General features: G+C 44.7%; 1 protein-coding gene across 1 annotated transcript; it reads left to right on the top strand.

Annotated features, from left to right (window-relative positions):
* Window positions 1–473: 473 nt before the first annotated feature.
* Window positions 474–16,683, top strand: LOC309416426 (E3 ubiquitin-protein ligase RBBP6-like; the record flags this gene model as incomplete). The annotated part of the gene is given in 18 exon segments (XM_082015977.1): window positions 474–639; window positions 2,621–2,720; window positions 3,488–3,526; window positions 3,883–3,919; window positions 5,212–5,256; window positions 6,500–6,588; window positions 6,714–6,810; window positions 7,645–7,784; window positions 8,702–8,874; window positions 9,629–9,732; window positions 10,180–10,523; window positions 11,626–11,722; window positions 11,803–11,881; window positions 11,975–12,032; window positions 13,218–13,577; window positions 13,946–14,044; window positions 15,348–16,494; window positions 16,498–16,683. Coding segments are annotated over 18 exon segments (3,360 nt in total).
* Between the last annotated feature and the right edge of the window lie 3,947 nt (window positions 16,684–20,630).

Genomic DNA, 20,630 nt, shown 5'->3' with positions numbered 1-20,630 from the left:
GGGCGGTGACAGGAGGGACACCACAGGCCTGGGGTGTGACAGGACACCAGGCAGTGGCAGGCCCAGGGGGGTGACAGGAAGGACACCACAGGCCTGGGGTGTGACAGGACACCAGGCAGTGGCAGGCCCAGGGGGGTGACAGGAGGGACACCACAGGCCAGGTGAGGCGCGGGGGGGTGCAGTGTTCCGTTGGGCACGCGCAGTGATGCGATCAGGGCAGCCCCTGCGGCTGGCGTCCGTTAAACCCCCAACGGAACGCTGAGGCAGAGGTGCCCGAGTGCCCACAGCGAGTGGTTGGGCCTGGGAGCGCTGCGTGAGAGAGGGAGCAGAGGCCGAGCCGGGGCCGCGGGGGCCTCTCCCCGTCATCCGCCCGCCCGCCCGTCGCTGAGGGCCGCAGGCCGGACTTGTTGCGGGGGTGAGCTCAGCCCCCTCGGTCCGCTGTAGTAGACGCCGTTGTGGAACAGGCCCCGACCATGTCGTGCGTCCACTACAAGTTCTCCTCCAAGATGAGCTATGACACAGTCACCTTCACCGGCCTCCACATCTCCCTGTGCGACCTCAAGCGCCAGATCATGGGCCGGGAGAAGCTGAAGGCGGCCACCTGTGACCTGCAGATCACCAACGCCCAGACCAAAGAAGGTGCGTGGGGGCGGCGGGCGTGGGGGCTCGGGGACTGCCCGGCTGGCAGTGTCACAGACCACCCTGTGATGGCCATGGCCTGTGGGAGCCACGCTCTGCTCTTTGTGGCTCGTCCCCACGTAGCCTAAGTCAGCCTGAGGCCCATCTTGCCGGCCTGCGGGGGGACTGGGAGGGCAAGCGGCGCGGGGGCTTACACGGGGTGGGAAGCGATAATGTGATTTGGCCACGCTCGGTAGCTGTGGCTTGTGAGGGGGCCTCAGGGCTGTTCTTTTGTGGTTGCTGTTCTGACAACTACCTTCAGATCTGTGCTTTGGGCGCGGAGCAGGCATAGAAGAATGTGTGGTTGATGTGTGATGTACAGGGCTTAGAAATTTTTGCTTTCCTGGAATTCTGCTAGGTAAAATGATAAGGAAATATGGGAGGATATCTTATATTAATAACCTCTCCAGATGTCTTGGAAATCAGGTGGAGAAAGCTGAAAGGGTTGGGAAGAGAACAGGTGGCTACTTTGAAGAAATAAATTGTCTTTGGTGACTTCGTTTTGTGATCACCTTGCTTTACTCCACTGCACTGGAAAACTGGCTTGGTGGCTGTTGCAGCAACTGCTTGCTAGGAACACTTTGGATCAAGAGTGTAGCTGTGAGTTACCATCTGTGCAGACCCTCTAATGGCCTCTCTGCCATGGATGTTCTCCGTATCTAAATGACACCTTGGAATTTCTTGTTAATATCGCTTCTTTTCTACACCAAAGACATTGTCGTTCAGGTGCTATCGAGCATCATTTCACCATATGTCTCTAAGCCTTTTTTTTCCCTGGTACTACGTGTGAACCATATCAGGGCACTACTGAAGTTTTCCGGCAGAACATTTACGGTGACTATACGTAAGAAACGTTCTTAGAGAAGTCATAAATTCTTTTAAACCTAAAAAGTGGTGCTTGATTCTCAGAGATGATAATGGTTTCGTGGTACTTAGTATGATATTTCAGTTTGGTAAGCTGCTGTCTTGACAGGTTTGAATGTGATTACAGGCCTTGGGGTGTGACTTTTCAGAAATAGAAAGATTTGTTGCCAAGTCTCTGCTCGGGGATATTGCTGCCCAGGAGGAAAAGGTTCCTGCTGGGAGATGCCAGTTTTGTCCGAGAGCTGCTAGACTAAGCTGGCATCTGTTAAATTCAAATCAAGCAAACAAAAATTTCCAGGCACTTCAGGAATAGTGCTCCAGCTTTAATCCTTTCCTATTAAAAGAAGAAAAAGAAAGTTAACTTTTTAGTCTGCGTTGTTTGACTTCACCTTTATTAAGGTGCCATCAACCAAAATGAATTCAATTAATCGAGGCAAAGGAAATAGAAATGTATTAAAGCCAACTGGTACCACATCCCTTAAGTCTTAAGTCTGCAGTCTTAAGCTGCAAGCCATAGACAGAGGTGACTGGCTGTCTTCTGTGTTCTGTCGGCCTTGAGCACCAGCAGCGTGGCCGAATCGCTTTTAGTGAACAGCTATGAAAGCAACGGCGCAGAGATTTCATGCTTTAGCTAAGGGCCTGTTTTGTTGCAGGGCAAGCTTGTCTGACTTCAGATCTGCTTTACACAGGTGAGACTTGGCTGTGCTTTGTTTTTCTCCAAAGATCCCTTGGTTTTGTAGCCTAACAGAAGCAAAAGCCACTTAAGCTAGATCAGGACAGAACCTCATGCGCTAGCAGACTCTCCTTTAGTGACCTTTGGGAGCATTTTGCTGTTGGCATTCACGCTCTCTCAAAAAAAAATGGAAAAGATTGTGCTGCTTGCGTTTGGTTCTCAAACCTGAAGATTTCTTGGAATGTACTGCTAGTGTGCTGAGACGATAAAAATGCACCGTTACATCTGAAATCTGGCTTTTCTATCTGCAAAGGGCTTCCCTCTCTGCCGCGCTGTGTAATTACATATTCATATACATTCTTATGAATTGACTAATGTTTTTTTCTGCATTTATGTTGTTTTCAGAATACACAGAGGCTAATGCCCTGATTCCTAAGAACTCATCAGTAATTGTGAGAAGAATCCCTGTCGGAGCAGTTAAAGCTACCAGCAAAACATACGTTCTGTAGGTATCCATAATGCACTGTGTTCTGTGTTAGTCGTTTGGGTGTGTTACCTTTTCTAATTGATGTTCATTTCCAGAGGCACTCAGATTGTATCTTTCTGGTTAAAGCTGCTGTTACTTTTTGTTGTAATGGGGTAGATTTTATTGTTCCTGTCCCAAAGTAAACTTATGCTTTTCGGCCTGCTGGGACATGGGGTTCAAACTCCAACAACGGTAACTGTTAAGAATGATTCTATTTGGTTTGATCTTGGGGTTGTTTTTTCTGAGCGCCAAGTTTTTGATGCTGTTTCCTCTACGTGGAGAGATTCCTTGTTACATGTGTTTGCTTGTCTTGCTTTTAGAGTGAAGACAGGTACGCACTGGAGTGTAAACTTAGAATTTGTTCCCATCTCAGAAGAGTCTGATTCTCAGTGTTTCTGCGAATCCGTCTATTCTTTGCATTTGGGGCAGGGGGGGTGGCATATGGCAGGTATCCTTATGCCCCAAATCTGGTGTTTTTGCATACTAGCTAGAGGGGAAAGACCAAGGCTTGCCAGCTCTGCTGATGGGACACTTGGGATGATGCTGGAATTATTTGTTAACTACATCGATGGCTGCATGTCTCATTCATGATGATCTGCATGCAGATACAGATCAATGAGTATGTGGAATCTCAGCGAGTTCCCAGATGTAATAAATATTTCCCCAAATACTGTAGCATTTTCAAGGTTATCTTAAAGCAAATTCTGGCAATTAAGTCCCTTTTTTTTTTTTTTTTTTCCCTACAGGACTCCTAAATCGCAGAAAATCCTAGGCACTGCCTTCAGGTGACATTTCTACTACTATTTTTAGTCACCATGTTTAAGACACAAAACTGTAGTACAGACTTCATATTTTTGATACTTTCGTAGCAGAGACAAAATATCTGAGGCACTTTGGTGTTCTATTTCTGTAAGTCTTAGAGTAATTTTCTGACAAAGTAGAAATGGGCTTTTTGGGGTTTTTTTAGTTGCACTGAAGGTACCAAGAGAGAACCGTTTATGTATATGAATACGTTTCCACATGCACTAGACTATCAGCACATCACGTTTTGATGTTCAAGTTCTGTAATCTGTCGTCGCTGCTGTATGTTGGGCACAAGGGCTTTCTTTTAAGTTCTGATCACTTTTATTTCTTCTTCCAGATGTCAAACTGAGCCAGTGAGTGGAATATCAAGAGGCGTATGTAAAACACCATCTCACACTTTTTTCTACACACTGCACTTAATTCCAATCAATGTAGCCTTGTGTTAATTTCCCCAACATTAACCTAATATATTTTCCACTAAAACATAGATGCTGTATGTACAATATATTTGATTCAGCATCATAGAAATTTTATTCTACGTTTCTAAAAAACTAAGCAGTGATTCGGATGTCTTTCTGATGATGTTTTACTAGTGTCAGCTTAACTGCTGCTTGTGGCATCATAGAATTCAATATCCTGGAAAAGGAACCAGATGAGAGCTACCCTTTTGACTTGTGGAAAAACCGCATGTCATCTTAGTTCCCAGTAAATGCCGCAGTCCGTTGCTGACTGGTGGCCTGAGGACTTCATTCCTGCAAGCTGTTGCAGGAGGTAGCTGGGAGGGAGGAGTGTGGTTGCAAAGGAGAAAAAAAAAAATCCCAGGATTGTGCTCTGAATCCATGTTTTCGTCATCATTAAGACTTGGTTTTGGTCTGCTGGCAAGGAGAAGAATATTAAATTCTCACACTTTCCAAACTAATTTGCGTAGTGTGGCCTGCGGTCTAATACACGACAAGAAATCCATTTTCTCAGTTTTTATAGGCTACTCTGTCATGGCAGACACCTTAATTTCAATAATTTGAGCAGCTTATTTTTTTTCTTGATAAAGTGGTGGTTTACTTTTATGGCGGATGCTTTGGAGTGGTGTTTGCATTTGGGTTTTGTGGGGTGTGGTGAGCCTGGCATTTTTAAACTTATGGAGAGGAGAGGCAGAGTTCCTGTTTCAGGGCTGATGTGCCCATGCTTGATTTTGACAGGCAACTAGGCTGTGTTCATAAAGGCATAGCCGTGTGCATTTATAAATGATGAGACGCTAACTGATTGATTTACAAACTACACTGAAAATAAGTTTCCTGTAGTGATGCTTCCTTTCCCAAGAAACATAAATATTGTTGTAGAATCCCTTTTAGCGGACAGTTGACAGCTTCCTTACCCCTTGGACTTTTAAGCAGTTGTGAGCATTTGACAAGGCTGAGACATTCTGGAGCAATACGTAATCTCAAGCGTCTTTGGTTGTTTTAGTTTCTTCTCCTTAACCACATAGGCACTCCTAAGCTGTCGTGGGTTTGGACTTTGTTTTGAACACAGGCAAATGACACTAGGTTGGAAATGCCTCTTTCAGTGATGCTCAGAGGATATAGTGCAGAATTTCCGACTACCGTCGAGGTTAACTATTGCTAGGTTTTGATTGTAAAACTTAAAGATGTTTTTAATTTTTTGTGAACAGAGTGATGACTCTTCTGCACCTCTTTCTCTGGCCCAGCTGATTAAGGTATATATATTTTTTTTTCCTGTCAAATACATTAAAAAAAAAGTGTTTGCTTCAAATTTTTAAATTGAACACTGTGATCTATAGCAGGATGACTGTTGTAATGGGAAGAAAAATTTAATGTAGTTTTTAATAATTTATTTATTTTAACTTTAAAGCCTGTGTAGCTGTTGATAGTATCCTGTGAAGAGCAGTTCCCACTTTGGGAAGATCGAAGGGGAGCACCTTATCAGCCTCCACATAGTGTTGCAGTATGACTCAGCTTCAAGACACAAAGCAGCAGCCCTGCAGAAGCTGTTGACTTGTTCACACATTTCGTTAGGTTTACACTGGAAATGAACACAATGTTCACAGAAGAATTGAATTGGCTGTTGGTTATGGACATCTTGGGGGGGGTTGCAACAGCCAAAGTAGAAGCGTTTCTGTCGCATGGGCAATGGCATGGCTATTTTTGAATTTCTAGTCATTATAGTTATAGATCCGTTCTTGGAATGCTGCACAATTTCATAAATTGCAGTATATCTAGAATGGACAACACGGTCTAATTTGTTGAGGCACAGACAGTGTAGATTGTGCAAATGTTCCTAGTTACATCAGTTAATATGAAGAATTTAGCAGGGGGGAACGTGCAGTTTGGACTGCCTACAGCACGAGTGGTCCAATTTCTACTGAAAAGAGTCTTTTGTCTTGCTGAGGGGCTCTAAAAAGCTTGAATCTCTGTAATGCTTCTGTGTGTGAAGCTGAATTTCAGCAAGCAAAACTAACTTCCCTGACCTTTAAGTTGTGTATCCTTCTGATGCTGCAAATGTAAACAATGGTACTTGCCTTCATCTTTCTCAATTCAATGTACAGTGGCTGTCTTCTCCTTCAAATAGACTGGAGCTTAAAGATCCCTTTAATAATACTGGCAGATCTAACTTTTTCTGTGCATAGCTTCAGTCCACTTGGAAGAAAACTGGAGTAGGTGCACAAGTCTTTATAAGGTCCAACCTGAGCCTAAGGTTTTGAGTGCCCAAGAATGCTCTTTTCAAGTAGGTTAACAGGCACATAAGCATCATTTCATGGTGTAAGGACTCCCCAGAACACTTTCAGCACAACTATTTTTTATATAAGCAGCTGTTTTCAGGCAACCTCAGCTAGTGTTGTGCTGCTCTGTACAGGCTTGGGTGAGTGGTGTTGTCTTTGGCTGTGTGCGCTTCAATGTGTTTCTAATGTGCCTCTCAAACGATTACTTGTTAAACAACAGACTGCCAATCTGGCTGAAGCCAATGCTGCCGAAGAAGATAAAATAAAAGCCATGATGATCCAGTCTTGCCGTGAATATGATCCAGCCAAGTAAGTGTGGATAATGTCAAATCCGATCTTTGGCGATGATGGAAAAACTGTAAACTTGTTGGTTTTAACAAACATGGATTTAACTCATGCATCCTTTTTCTTTTTTTTCCCCAAAACACCTTCAGTTACACGAAGAAAGCCTTGGGTCCACCTCCAACATCATATACTTGCTTTGGTTGTGGAAAACCTGGCCACTGTGTAAAGAACTGCCCAACAAAGGGGGTAAGATTGCGGGGGACTTCTGGTGTGACTTACTTTTAAATTGTTTTCCCTTGGCAGTTCCGTAACAAATACATGAATACTCATGTTAAGAATTGTTTCTTTTGGGGTGAAACGCAGAGGTCATGTGGCAATGTTGCAAAGCCCTTTACAATTCACGGGAAACCTGGAGTTATAAATGTAACATTTTCTTCCTTCTAGGCCATGGACATTACATATGTCCATAGATCTTTCTCCACACACTGTCATGCATATTTTATACATTTCAATTTTATTGGAAATTTTTCTGGTTTCAATGCTTTTTAATGACAGTTCACAGTTTTCAGTAGTTTGTAAAAACCCAAGATGTTTCTATCGACATCCGTTCAATGTTTGCGTGTTTTAGTTACACAAGCACCTGGCTGAGTAGCCATGCCATTTGACATCAGTTGCTGAATGTATATGCATGAGATATGAATTCCACCTTCACTAGAGAAGGTGAATCTCAGTTTCTCAGTGTCGGATTCAGAGCACCAAGTTAAGCTCTCACTCTGAACTGCGCTTTGAAGGAGGAGCGGGGTTGTGTCTCTTCTCCGAGTGGATGGTGAGCCAAGGGATATTTCACCCTTAAGGAACCTGACGTTAAGCCAAAGGATGTTGACCGAGTTCAAAACACTGCTCAAGCCTTTGGGACACCCTGGCTATATTCCTTTTGGAAGAAAGGTATTTTAGTCGAGCAAGCCTTACACTGGGTAAAAGCAGAGGATTAAAGGCTTTTGCTGCTGAAAATCATCATTGAAATGTCCTTTTAAGGGTGGGTCTTAAGATGAGAGATATCTGCACTTCTTTTCTTAACAGGACAGAATTTTTGAGTCTGTTCCCAGAATTAAAAGGAGCACAGGAATTCCGAGGAGTTTCCTGATGGAGGTGAAAGATCCCAGTATAAAGGGCGCTATGCTGACAAGCACTGGGAAATACGCCATACCAATTATTAGTGCGTAAGTATGGGATTAATGGGACTGAGCAGAAAGGGAACGAGAGAAACCATGCGTGTGTGTCCGAGTGGCAATGCAAGCAAGTTGGCCAGCGTCTGTAATTACGAGGGAGGAAGCACCGTCATTGTATCGTCGCCTTAAAATCTGTGATACTTTCTAATATGGAAATAGACTGGTCCTGCTGTTCACACCCCTGGAAGTTGGTTCAACTTGTGGTACACCTAGAATCTGTAGGTCTGCAAAAGATTTCACTAGTGCTTACCGTTGGAGTCATTCTCCTCGAAAGCTCGTTTTGCTTCTCTTTGACGTTTCAAAGGCTTCTTGCCCAATTTAACAAATAGCTGTGTGACTGAGATTTCCTCCCCCTCTGGCTTTGATCAAATCTCATGTGTGAACCAGACAGATGTTTTCCTGTTTTGCTTTACCCTAAGAAAATCCTACTGTGTGGTGACAAGAGTGGCTGAGAAGAAATGCACTTGGTAGCACTTCTGTTTGTGGCTGTCATGGATCTCCTTTTGTAGAAGCTGAGACATAGTTTTCTTTTATTCATAAAGTGTATTTAATCGGAGACTCACTTGATCCTGAGCCTGCAATTTACATTGACCCTCTGGCAGAGGAGAGGTGGGATTCATTTCAGCTGATTTCTGGATGTTGAAAAATGATTTTTCTAGTCTGAGCCAATCTCTTAGTTGATCCCATGAATGGGAGAGTTCTGCAGAAGGAAAATTGTTCCCCCTCCCTCTTCTGGTGTGGTGGCCAAAGAGAAGTAGTTGAAACTAAATGCCTACGCTTTAGAAGGCTAATGTGGAGTGAGAAGAATGCCATCTATTTTACCTTCCTTGCGGAAAATCCAAAGCTTGGAAAAGTTCTCCTTTGCCCATCTTTCACTTGTTGTTTTTCCTTCCCCGCCCCGCCTCCAGGGAAGCGTATGCTAGAGGAAAGAAGGAAAAGCCTCCCTTTTCACCAGAGGAGCCGTCCTCCTCCTCCTCCTCAGACGCTCCTGTTCCAGAGGAGTTGTTATGTCTCATTTGCAAAGAGGTCATGAGTGACGCAGCTGTTACTCCCTGCTGTGGAAACAGTTACTGTGACGAATGTAAGTCTTACTCCCACGGTTGTTAACTCAAAACATGGCATCTGACCTTCCGAAGGCAGAACTGGGAGAGAACGAAATTACTTGGTTACCCGTTCTGTTTGATACCTGAGTATACCCAGAACGGGAGAGGACCCTTCTTATGCAAAGGGCAGGAAAAAAAGGCAGAAAGCTTTTTTCCCTGGTTACGTGTCTAGTTAAACCCTCTGTACATGTGGAAGGATGACTCTGAGAAGAATGTGTAACCGTGCAGGTGATTACAGTATGAGATACTGAATGCATTTAGTTTGTCCCCAGCCCTTTCTCTCATGCAAAATTCTATAGCCTGCTCTGGTGACTTATTGTGGTCTGCAACAAACGGAGAGTTGGGCGTTTAATCCACATTCTTCTCCACAGGAGAGTTGGTGAAATCCTTCAGAACTTGAATCCATATATGAACGGTTTTTTGAGATGTGTTTTATTCATCAACCTTGAGGTTGGTGACTTCTTGCTGTCCTGCACAGTGGAAAGACCAGTCCAAACATCAAGACACAGCCTACTCTACAGCTTCCAAGTAACAACAGTGAAATATCAACACTGCTTAGTTATTTGCTGCATGCTGGACATTTTTTACACTATTGGACATTTACCGCTTCAGGCTCTCAGTTCAAGACCGTATTCACCCATTAATCATATACGTGTTTTTATAATTGATTAGAACCCCAACATTTTCCTTAGTTTTGCTGAAAACTCTTTTGACGGTTCTCATTATTCACAGGTATTAGAACAGCGTTACTGGAATCTGAGGAACATACATGCCCAACGTGTCATCAAACAGACGTTTCTCCCGATGCTTTGACTGCCAACAAGTTGTTACGCCAGGTGACATGCTGACATTTATGTAAACTGTTTGTTAGACAGGTCTATTTGCGAAAAGCGGAAAGGGAAGAAAATACTTGTTTACATCTCATTAAGCAAGGCTAAATGGAATAAGGCTAAATTTACTTTTCAGAGACGTTATCTGGTGTTAGAGAAGCTTACAACTCTTTAGAGAGAATCTGGCAAATTCAGGTCACACTTTTGCTTAACGTGATTGCCTCACTTTCAAATTTGGTGTTAACACTGAGGTACTGTAAATAGAGATACTCTGCGTTACCCATCGTTAGGGTCAGTGTTTCACCTGATGTCTTCCTATACCTGTATGTTGATTGATTTTAGGATTGATAATGTTTACAGGAACACACAAGTAATTTTGCTCTGGGGAGGCTTTTGTTCGTACATCTACTGAAGTTTCATAGTGCCTTTCTGTACGTGTTTTTCTGCCTCTAGGCTGTGAACACCTTCAAAAATGGAACTGGCTACAGAGAGCAGATTCAGCAGGAACGTCAGCAGCAGCCGCCACCTCCACCACCTCCACCACCACTAACGAGACAAACAAGAGCGCACAACATGCAGCCTCAGCTCCGGCCAGCAGTTTCCAGACAGCAGGACCCACTAATGACTCCATTAGCATCCCTGGCTCCTCATTCTGCTGCTGCTTTGTCATCGTTGGCCTCTGGTCAGTCCTCTGTGGCCGTTGGGCTGCCAGTAAATCCGTCTTCTGTCGTCACCTCTGGTCTCCCTCCAGCAGTGTCCCTGTCTCTCTGTGCTGAACAGCCGGACGGACCTCTTTGGTAAGTAAATCTGTAGATCAACAGGGATATAAAGGACACTAAAATGCTCAAGTTAGATTCTTCTTCTTGTTGAGCTTCTCCACTAGCTATTTATCTATCAGTAGTGACAGTTCCCGATACTAGTGGAAGTTCTGGTTTTTGTATTTACTTTGAGTGAGGACACTTTGATAACTCGGATCATGCAAGGATTTTCTCAGAAGTATTTCTTGCTTAGTTCCCTTATCAGTCATCGGCTACCAGTTTTACCCTGAAAGAGGCATATTTTGCCCAGGGGCCCTCTGGTTTTATGTGGCTAGCAATTCCTAAAGGAGCCCTCTAGTTATGTCAAAGCTTCTTGAGTGCATTAATTTCTCTCTAGTACGGAGGAAGCAACAGTTTCATGAAACCTGTAAAAGCACAATTAGAGCTAAAACTGAGCAGGTGTTTTCCTATTACTTTTTTCTACGGTATTTCTACCATCAATCTTACGATAAGTCAGAGTCATCCTCAGTAACACAAAGGGCAGTCGGTGACGCGTGCTGACCTGGCTAATAAACACTGAAACGCCGTAACTTTGAAGTATTTACAAACATGAAAGTCTGAGTTTGCAGCCCGGTGAAGTCACATGAAAAGACGTGAAAGATCTGTACGGTTGTTTAGGGCTTGTGGCCTTTCAGCTTTATGCCTGGGCTGCAAATAGCCTCTCTGTCCAGAAGACTGTCGGGCTCAGCTGTAGCGTTGAATGCAAAGAACCGCAATTCAGAAGAACCTCTAAGGCAGCCTCTGCACTCGCACATAAACATTTCCTCATAGAATTTCAGTTCTCGCGTCTTCCAAAACGGAGATTCAGTGTGTGACTTGTATGTGCTCTAACCCTTTCACGTGCAGCTAGCTTAAGAAGATATTTTTCCAGTGAGCTTTCTCTTGGCATGCCAGTAGTCCAAATCGACTTCTTTCCAGTCTTCATTAAGAATGGGCCAACTTCACATCTGTAAATCTGATGAAGATTTTTAAAATTTTTTTTCCCATTAACAGTAGTCAGCCTTTTCTCACCTTGGACTTGCTATTTCCAGTAGCACTTGAAAACGCTGTTTGAATAATAACTTTTTTTTTTTTTTTGTAGTGATGCTGATACTGTGTTACCTCCTGCTGCTCTGGTGACTGCTACTGAACTTCTGAAATTTCCCTCTCTGTCAACCAGCAGCTTGTTGGAAGAGGAGGTCAGTTTTCTTTCAAATGATGCAGTGACTGTTGCCTTTTAGTGGAGCTTAATTTCTATCTGTTTGCATGTATTGACAAGGGCGATCACGTTCCTGCACTAAGGCAACCAGCGATCCCAAGTCTTCTGGGCCCCCAAGGGCAATCAGTACCCTCAACCGGTAAGTCACTATAACTTTAGAATTTCTTTTAAAAAGCTGTCTTGAGATAAACTAAATGGGATTTTTTTCTTTTTCCTCTCCCTACGCCAAAAGCTCATGCAATCACAGGCAGCACAGTTGGCTCAGCTGGTGGCAGACCAGGCTGGCAACGGTAAGTATTCTACAGAAATCCGGTATATTACGACCCGTAACCTGTTCAACGAGGCCGTAACACTTAACTTAGACTACAGCTGATTTATAATGGAGTAAGTATGCCCAGATAGTTGTGGAGAATAGAAGCGGTGATTAATTTTTAAAGGGCTTAATTTGATTTGGCTTTGACAAAGGGGATCTGTGCTTGCAGTAGAGTATTTAAAGTAAAACTCCAGTACGTGATTGAAAAGAGGACTCTGAAAAAGGAACAGTTTTTGAGGGAACCAGCAGTACATCTAAAAATGAAATATAACTAAAGGATTGGGTGGAAAGCCACCCTTTTGATTACTGGCTGAACAGACCTGAAGACATTGATTCCCCAATACAAATCAGCCTCCAACATTCTTTATTTCACAACTTAGCGGATACTGGTGGAGCAAATTCTTGGAAAAGTCAAGGCTGTTATTTGATGACAATTTTGAATTTCTTCAATGTTCTCATCTCAACGAGCCAAGGTGCTTTCTCTCAGTGGGAGAGAGAGGCGTTTGTTTGATCTATTATTGCCGTGTCAAGTTAGTCCTTCCTTTTGGTACGCCTCTGTTAGAGATCGGTTGTAAGCGTGCATTGTGTTTATAATGTCTTAAAGATAAAGCACAACAAAAGCCAGGATGATTCCACAGATTTCCTAAAACTCTCAAATTCAGTAAGCAAGAAAATAACAATTCAGGGACAAGAACAGGCCAAAGACATCATCATGAGGCAAGACCACAGGTGATGCCTGTGGAAGAAGCTAAAAGAAGTTTGAGAGAAGATTAGTTAATATTTGTGCAGTACTTTGAGGATCAGCAGTGTGATCTTCAGTAGTAAGTATAAGCAGTAAGTACATCAAGGAGTGGCAGAGGAGCGGTGGGCGCTTGGCACATGGGAGATGGGAGTGTCTTTTAAGCACGGGCAGCCTCCATCCACGGTCACAAAGCGGAGTATAAGGGGAGAAGACTGCAGGAGCTGTTGGGGGCGAGGGTCTGGAAGGCAAGCATGAGGATCAAGAAGGGAGCGTAGTCTCAAGTGAAGGGAAAGCAGGGAGAAAAATGCTGAAGTTGAGGGTAGGAAGTGCTCGCCACCAGGCTGCCGCTTCATTGGCTTTCCTCTTTACAATCAGGGCAGAGTGTGACAAAGAGTGACACATGTTTTTGGGTTTCTTCAGAAGTTCAAATCGAGGACGCCTGCGCAGTGGACGTTCCCAAAGAACTCATGCCCCAACAGAAGCAGCATCAACACCCGTCGTCGTGCCTGTGCCTCCAGCTCCCTCGTACCCTCCACCACCCCATGCACTTCCTTCAGGGCTACCACCAGCACAGTCTCCTCTTCACTTTCCACCTGGTCAGCCTCCATCTGCTGGGTACGCTGTTCCCCCTCCAGGATATCCTCCAGCTCCTGCCAACATGTCATCAGCTTGGGTAGCAACAGCAGTGCCAAGGGCTCATGCAAATACCATCCTCATGACACAAGCACCTCCTTTATCAAGGGAGGAGTTTTACCGAGAACAGCAGAGACTGCAAGAGGAGTAAGTATTTGGCTCAATGAAGTTGCCTTGGTTTTCGTTGTTGTATTTCAATAGCATATCAGACTGCAGTTACACCACAGTGCACCTGACATCAACAAAATGCAAGAATCGTCACGGTGTCATAATGTCATGTCCTTTTTCTTCGCAAAGGGTAAACATGCAAAACTGAGACAAGACAAATGTAGTTCTAAAATATTGGCTAAAAGTTGTAGGTATTCTAAACTGGTCTTCCTTCGATGTTAGCTGTTCACCTTTTGCATTTGCATGCAGTAGGCATTTTCTCCTAGTGGCCATGTTGTGTTTCTTGATGTCTTTTGGTAACGAAGGTCAAACTACAATGGTAGTAAAGGTCAAACTTGTTTTCACAGGGACAAGAAAAAGTCCAAACCTGATGAGTTTACAAAGGATGAGTTTGCTAAGGAAGTGATGGAATATAACAAGGTTCGAAAGGAGCGTTCGGTTTCCAGGTACGTGCTTTACATGTCCATTATGGAGAAGCAGATTGTCTGGAAGAATCAGGAGGCATTCCACTCCACCGCTCTGTTGCTAGACGGATGGGATGATCCCAGGGATTAGCAGCGACAGGAGTTTCATGTGTGCATTCCTAGCTTAAATAGGGCAGAGATTACAGTTGACTGGCAGTTATAATTTGGCAACAGCTGTTCAGGAACAGGTTTCTCTTTTAGTAAAGCTTCTCTGTAATGGCATCCTTCACCGCCTGACAGCCTTGAGGAGGCCAGAAATTGAAGAGGTGCAGTTGCCGGATTTTCTGCATCTCCCTATTCTGCTTGTAACCATTTCCTCAAAGCACTTTGGAGGAGATCTGTGAGAGACATTGTCTTCATCTCCTCTTCTGTTTACCACATGTGGATACACAGAGAGATTTCAAGCTGGACTGCAAACTGGTGGCTTATGCTAGTATGGTTTTGAGCTTGTAAAATTTGTCTCATGACTCAGACTTGTTTGAAAGGAAATCTTGAATTGGTGAAGGACTTTTGGAGGAGGGAAAATGCTCATGAACGTCTGTGAAATGATGTGAAAGTGTTCTTTAAAAAATAATAAAAGAACTCCTTGTGAAGAAAAACCTCAGGGTAGCTGATGTTTTCTATCCCCAAAAGTCACTTGGGCAGGAGTGCTGAAAAGCTCTCTCTTGCTCATGCTGCCAGTATCTGTCCTAGAGTAATGGCATTGAGTCATCCTAGTCAAGGCTGAGTTCAGAAGCTTTTCGAGATGATTTCTCTTGAAATGCGGTCACTATCCCTGGTTAGAGCTAGAGGTATGTGTAAGATTTTGCTAGCACATCTGGCTAGAAGTGTTGATTAAAGACAACTGGACGTAAGAATTTTGCATCCCATAAAAATTGCCAAAGAAGTAGTGAAGTTAAATAGTCCAAGCAGCATTTTAACATTGATCTTTACTGTATTAATGCTACATCGTGTTCTCTCGATGTTTGATACTGCACGGTAGCCATAAAGACTTGCTCTTTTTGCATCTGACTGCAACAAAAGGGATTTGCACTGCGTGTAGTGGTTGAGGAGTGAAAAATGTGCACGTTCATGTCCCAGTAGAGGCCAGTATACAGCACCTTAAATCAATCAATAGCCAAAGGAAATCTGGGAGGAAAAAAGCTGGGGAGAGTCACTGTTTTGAATTAACTTCATCTGGTTTTTTGTGTTCTGTTTTTTTTAAGGTCCAACTCTCCAAAAAGCTGAGGAGAGTAACTGTTTTGAATTAACTTGATCAATTTTTTTGTGTTGTGTTTTTTTTAAGGTCCAACTCTCCCTGTAGTACTTCATCTTCCTCTACAAGTTCGCATACCTACTCCAAGTCAAGAACAGGTTCTTCCTACTCTTGCTCGTACTCTCGATCATTTAGTCATTCCCATTCTCGCTCCTACTCACGATCACCACCATATCCAAGCAGAGGCAAAGGGAAGAGTCACAAGAACTGTCATTCCTGGTCAAGGCCGCATGGTTATCACCGGTCGAGGTCAAAGTCACCCCCACACAGAAGACACCATTCACGGTCAAGGTCTCCAGTAGTCCGAGGCCAATCTCCCAGGAAATGGACTATATCTCAAGGGGAAGGAGGAAGGGAGTATTTTAACCGGTACAGACAAGTTCCACCGTATGATATGAAAGCTTCCGATGGCAGATCTATTGACTTTGGAGATCCATTTGGAGAGCAAGGATACGGAGAATGGGAAAGGAACTACAGAGAGTGGTGTGAAAAGTTTTACAAGGGCAATGGTGTTGGTGCTCAACTTCATCCTCCAGTAAAGAGAGGGAACTTTTCTCCAGGCTGCTTTGGTCCACCTGGGACCAGACGAGAGTATTCGCCATATGCTCGGGGACATAGGGAGGATTATCCTGTGGGGCATAGGCAGCGCAGCTGTAATAGAGCTGGAAATTACCCTGAACAACCTTCCGGAAGAGAGAGCCGTGGCAACAAAGAGAGGGAGATGCAAAATCCACGTGGAGATGACAAAGGAAATAAACCTAAAAAACACCAGGAGGGAAGGAAAGAGGATGCGAATGAAGGCTTTCTCAATGCTGAGTTGCTAGAAGGTGCGAGAAAACCAAGAGAGCCAGTTACAGGAGAAGTCGTTCAAAGGGACTCATTGTTCATGCTCCCAAGCAGAGATGATGCCACCCCTGAGATGAGGGATGAGCATTTGGGAGCAGATTCTATGGCTTTCAAGCCAGGGTCTAAAAAGAAGAAAGAGAAGGATGAGCGAAAAGCAAAACCTGGCAAGACAAAGCGGGAAGCAGAAGTGGCTGTTCCTCCTCAGAAAGACAAGAGAAGAAAACCAGCTAAAGCTTCCCAAGTGAAGGTGGACAGCGAGCGTGAAAAATCTCCTCAAATGGAACCTCCTGTGAAACAAGTGAAGGAGGACATGCCAAAGACAGACAATGTTTAAACATCTTCCTCTCAAAAGGATGAGAAGACTCTTGGTACCCCACAGAAAATTCATCCAAAAGTGACAGAAGATCACCCAGAAACTAGACCAGTCGTGGAGGAAAAGGCAAAGAAAGACCATACAAATGAAACCAACTCAGAGCAGAGGACAGGGAGAGGTCATTCAGCAATTACAATCACAGGCTAAACAGCCTCAACTTGGGAAAATTATTTTAAATTCTTGCCAACCAAAATCAGAGTAGGATAATGAGAAATAAGACGAAATCTTAAAACATATCCCCCCCATCCCTCCCTGCTTCCTGGGCTGTCACGAATGGATAATTTAGGCTGCTTGAAGAATCACCACCAAAGATACCAGAAAGCGCATGATTTTAATCTAGATTTGTAAAAAGGATGACTTAACAGAAGGCGATGGCAAGGTCCACTCTATTGCTTATTCAACGTGGAAAAGCTGTGCAGATAGAACAATTAAACTGGAATGATTTACTCGTCTATCAAATCGATTTAATGTGTATATTTGAGGAGGGAAAGTAGGAGAGACCCTCCCATTGAGTCACGAGGTTCAGAGAGGACCCCCATGCTTTCTAAAGTCCTCTTCAGAGAGGAGTCTAGGTGCGACTGAATCCACTCCTATTCCCAGATTTGGTCAACAGTTTATGACTAAAGGGACAGGGTATCGGGGATTCTGGTGTAGTGATACAGACTATGATTTTGTGCTTCCTGTAACTTAAAGATGGCAATTTATCCAATACAAAATAGCAGCAATCACATTCACTAACAATGCCGAGATAAGTCACAGTATCAAATCATGTAAAACTTAGCAGCATAATCCACTGAAACTTAGAAGTCCTTAATCACACGCACACCTATAAGTGTAGAGACAGAGACCCATAAAGAGATCTAGAGAAAAGAGAGAGAGATGTACCAAGGTATCTATTCAATATCCCCCTGGAATTCAGTCAAATACTCACATCAAATGCTTTGCGTCGCTCAATGGCTGCACAGTCGAGCCTCTGAGCTGATCGTGAACTTGAGGGTTCACGGGCTCTGAGAGGCGTCCCACTCAGAGGGAGGTGCAGGTTGCAGCCCGCTGCGGTCCAGGAGAGCTCAAAGGGTCGCACTTGGGACCACTCTTTATAGGACTGGGAGATGACTGTCTTTAGGCATCAGTGAGTTTCCACAATGCAGGCAGGTGATTTCTCAAGGTTTTGACGGTACCGCTGCCAGGATTGTCTGGAGATAATTGATTAGTTCTGTTCATGTCCTGTACCTTGTTCAGGTGATTGCGTCCCTGATACCCTCAGTGCCATTCTCCTCCTCGTCTACACAAGAGCGCCTGGTACAGCTGAGGGCCTCTCTCTGCCAAACCCTTTGTTCAGAGGCCGAGGCTGGTCAGGCAATTTAGAGTGGCCCAGGTACAAGGGCTGGGATGTGCACCAGCACACGGGATCAGCTTTGCTCCGGATGTCTTTTCCGCAGGTCCTGCCAGGATCCTGCTGCAGCGCGGGTGTCCCACGGGGTTACGGCCTCCTTCGGGCATCCCCCTGCCCCGGCGGGGGGTCCTCCCCGGGCTGCAGGTGGAGATCTGCTCCAGCGTGGAGCTGCATGGCTGCAGGGGCACAGCCTGCCTCACCATGGTCTTCACCAGGGGCTGCAGGGGAACCTCTGCTGCGGCGCCTGGAGCACCTCCTGCCCCTCCTTCCGCACAGACCTTGGTGTCTGCAGGGCTGTTTTCACATGTTCTCACTCCTCTCTCCGGCTGCAAATGCCACGTGCCGGTTTTGTCCCCTTCTGAAATATGTTATCCCAGAGGTGCTGCCCCCGTTGCTGCCTGGCTTGGCCCCGCCGGGCACGGGCTCTATGGGACACAGGGGAAGCTTCTAGCAGCTTCTCACAGAAGCCACCCCTGCAGCCCTGCTGCCACAACCTTGCCACGCAAACCCCATGCAGAGGACGAGGTTGCTGTGCATAAACTCGCAAACCAACCCAGAACGGCTGCCATTGTGATGTAACAGGAACGGTGTCACAGAGGGCGAGAAGGCAGGCATAAGTGTCCCGAGCAATCTCCATAGCAGGCTCACTCCAGGAAGACCCTCGTGGTGTGGGCATTCCCGTCCAAGAGCCTGCAGATGTGATGGGGATGTCCTTTATCCTCCTGGATGCCTAGAGTCTGCAAAATTGTGGCGTACCGTTGCAAAAATGAGAGAGCAAGTCTGTGCTGCAGTTCGCGTTTTCTTTTCTTTGGCTTTTTCTGTATTGTATTTGCCAGACAGACCCTGGCTGGCCACACATGTAGCAAGTAAGTGGAGGTTTTTACTACTAGTTGGCTTCTGTATCGATGTGTTCTTTGGCTGTCCCTTAATAACGGAGTTGATTTTTAAACAAAAATGCCAGTAAGATACCATGACTTTGGTAAAGCTTCTGTCAAGAGCTGCAGCTAATAACGGGGTGTCTCTATCCCACCAGGTGTGGACAGCTTTTGGGATTTAACCTGCAGTGGTTCAGTTCCCCACGCATGATCGTGTGTGGCAGTGGGGTCTGCAATTTTCTCGGTTTGCTGCTTTGACCAGTACAACTGCTAAAACGCCGACTGGGAGAGCTTCTCGGAAGTCCTAGAAACTGTGAGGTTAATCTCCAGAATGTATTACCGTTTCTCTTCTTTTGAGGGAAAGCATCTTTTTTTTTTTAACTTGCATAATGAAGAGGTTTGACTGTCTAAGTTGACACTTAATGTTTGCTAAAAAAGCAATTAGTTTTGTGGTGAAATGCAAAATTCAAAACACTTTGTGTACGCTCCTGAACTCAGGAGCTGTGACTGTGGTTTGTCAGAATAGAACTGCCACAGCTAAGGTGGATTTTCAGCAAGCTTTAATGGGGGAACAGAAGCATTGACAGTTAAAGACCAATTGGCACTTTCCTGACCAAGTTTCCAATTCTTTTAGTTACTGGCAAAACAGGGCAAAAAATAGACACAAGAAACTGTAGAAAAAAGAGTAACCTAGTCTATTGTCCTGTTACCCTCCTCTCTATGTAAAATAGCTGTTGCTCCTGGAGGGATGTTGTGAAAGAACCATGCTGTCTCTCTGGATTTCCTTGTTCTGTGGGTTTCCCCACAACAGGCAGTTTTATAACAGCATCTGTTTAATTTTCCTTTGCACATTGCTGGTAAAGTCGCCCATGGATACGTAGAAGTCCATCCTTCGGTGAGTGTGAAAATAACTTTAGCTTCCCTAGCATTTAAGAATGGTGGAGCAAGCTGTGAGATTTGCCTTTTGTGACAGAGTGCCAGCCTTGCAGGCTTACAATGGATTAGTTTTTTCAAACCCACAAAGTAATTGCCAATCTAAACTGTGTTAGGGAATGTATTTTTCAAATTGCAAAATCAAAATTCAATAAGCTAGGAAGTGCTACGGTTGTATTTTTTTTTTGTTTCTGTAACCTTAATGATCTTTTCAGTACGGCGTTTTATACGTAATGTACGTCTGTGTTTTCTCTCTGTTATGCAGTCAAGTCCAGAATAACAGCAGTTGCTGAAATAATGGTCACAAATCATATAATTACTAAAGCATTACCAGCTGTTTTTATGTGTTTTCACAGTAACAAAATCACTTCCTGCTTCCAAAACGTGCATGAACAAGACTACTCAAGTTAATGGTTTTCCCTGTTGTTTTGGGTGACCATAAAGCAAATTAATCTCCTACAAGAGCCCAAATTGGAACGAATTGTTACCGAAATCCTCGTCATGAGGGAAAACACAAACTCCAGTATTGTGTAATGAATTAAACCCAACTTGTGTAATGAATTAAGGAAGAAATGGGGTTCTGGGAGAGGGTGGGGGCTGGAATTAAGGAAGAGATGGGGTTCTGGGAGAGGGTGGGGGCTGGAGCAGGTGGGTGCAGGTCTCTGTCTCTGGTTCTTTTCTGCATTTGGGGGCTACGGGGGACCATGCTGGAGCGGTGGGTTAGGGGTAGCCGTACTCGTTGGCTGTCTCCATGTCAGCCTCCCTCTGCACAAAAAACTGCAGCTGGCCCAGTGGCATCTGCAGGGCCAGCCGCTCCCGCCCCTCCTGGGCCAGCCTGGTCATGCGCTCCCGCTCGGGCTGCTGCTCGGCTGTGATGGGCACCGAGTCCTCCT

Source organism: Phaethon aethereus (assembly GCF_964289735.1).
Source record: "Phaethon aethereus genome assembly, contig: HAP1_SCAFFOLD_108, whole genome shotgun sequence".
Taxonomy (NCBI): domain Eukaryota; kingdom Metazoa; phylum Chordata; class Aves; order Phaethontiformes; family Phaethontidae; genus Phaethon; species Phaethon aethereus.
Note: the sequence above shows the minus strand (reverse complement) of the source record. Positions and strands in the feature narration are given on the sequence as shown.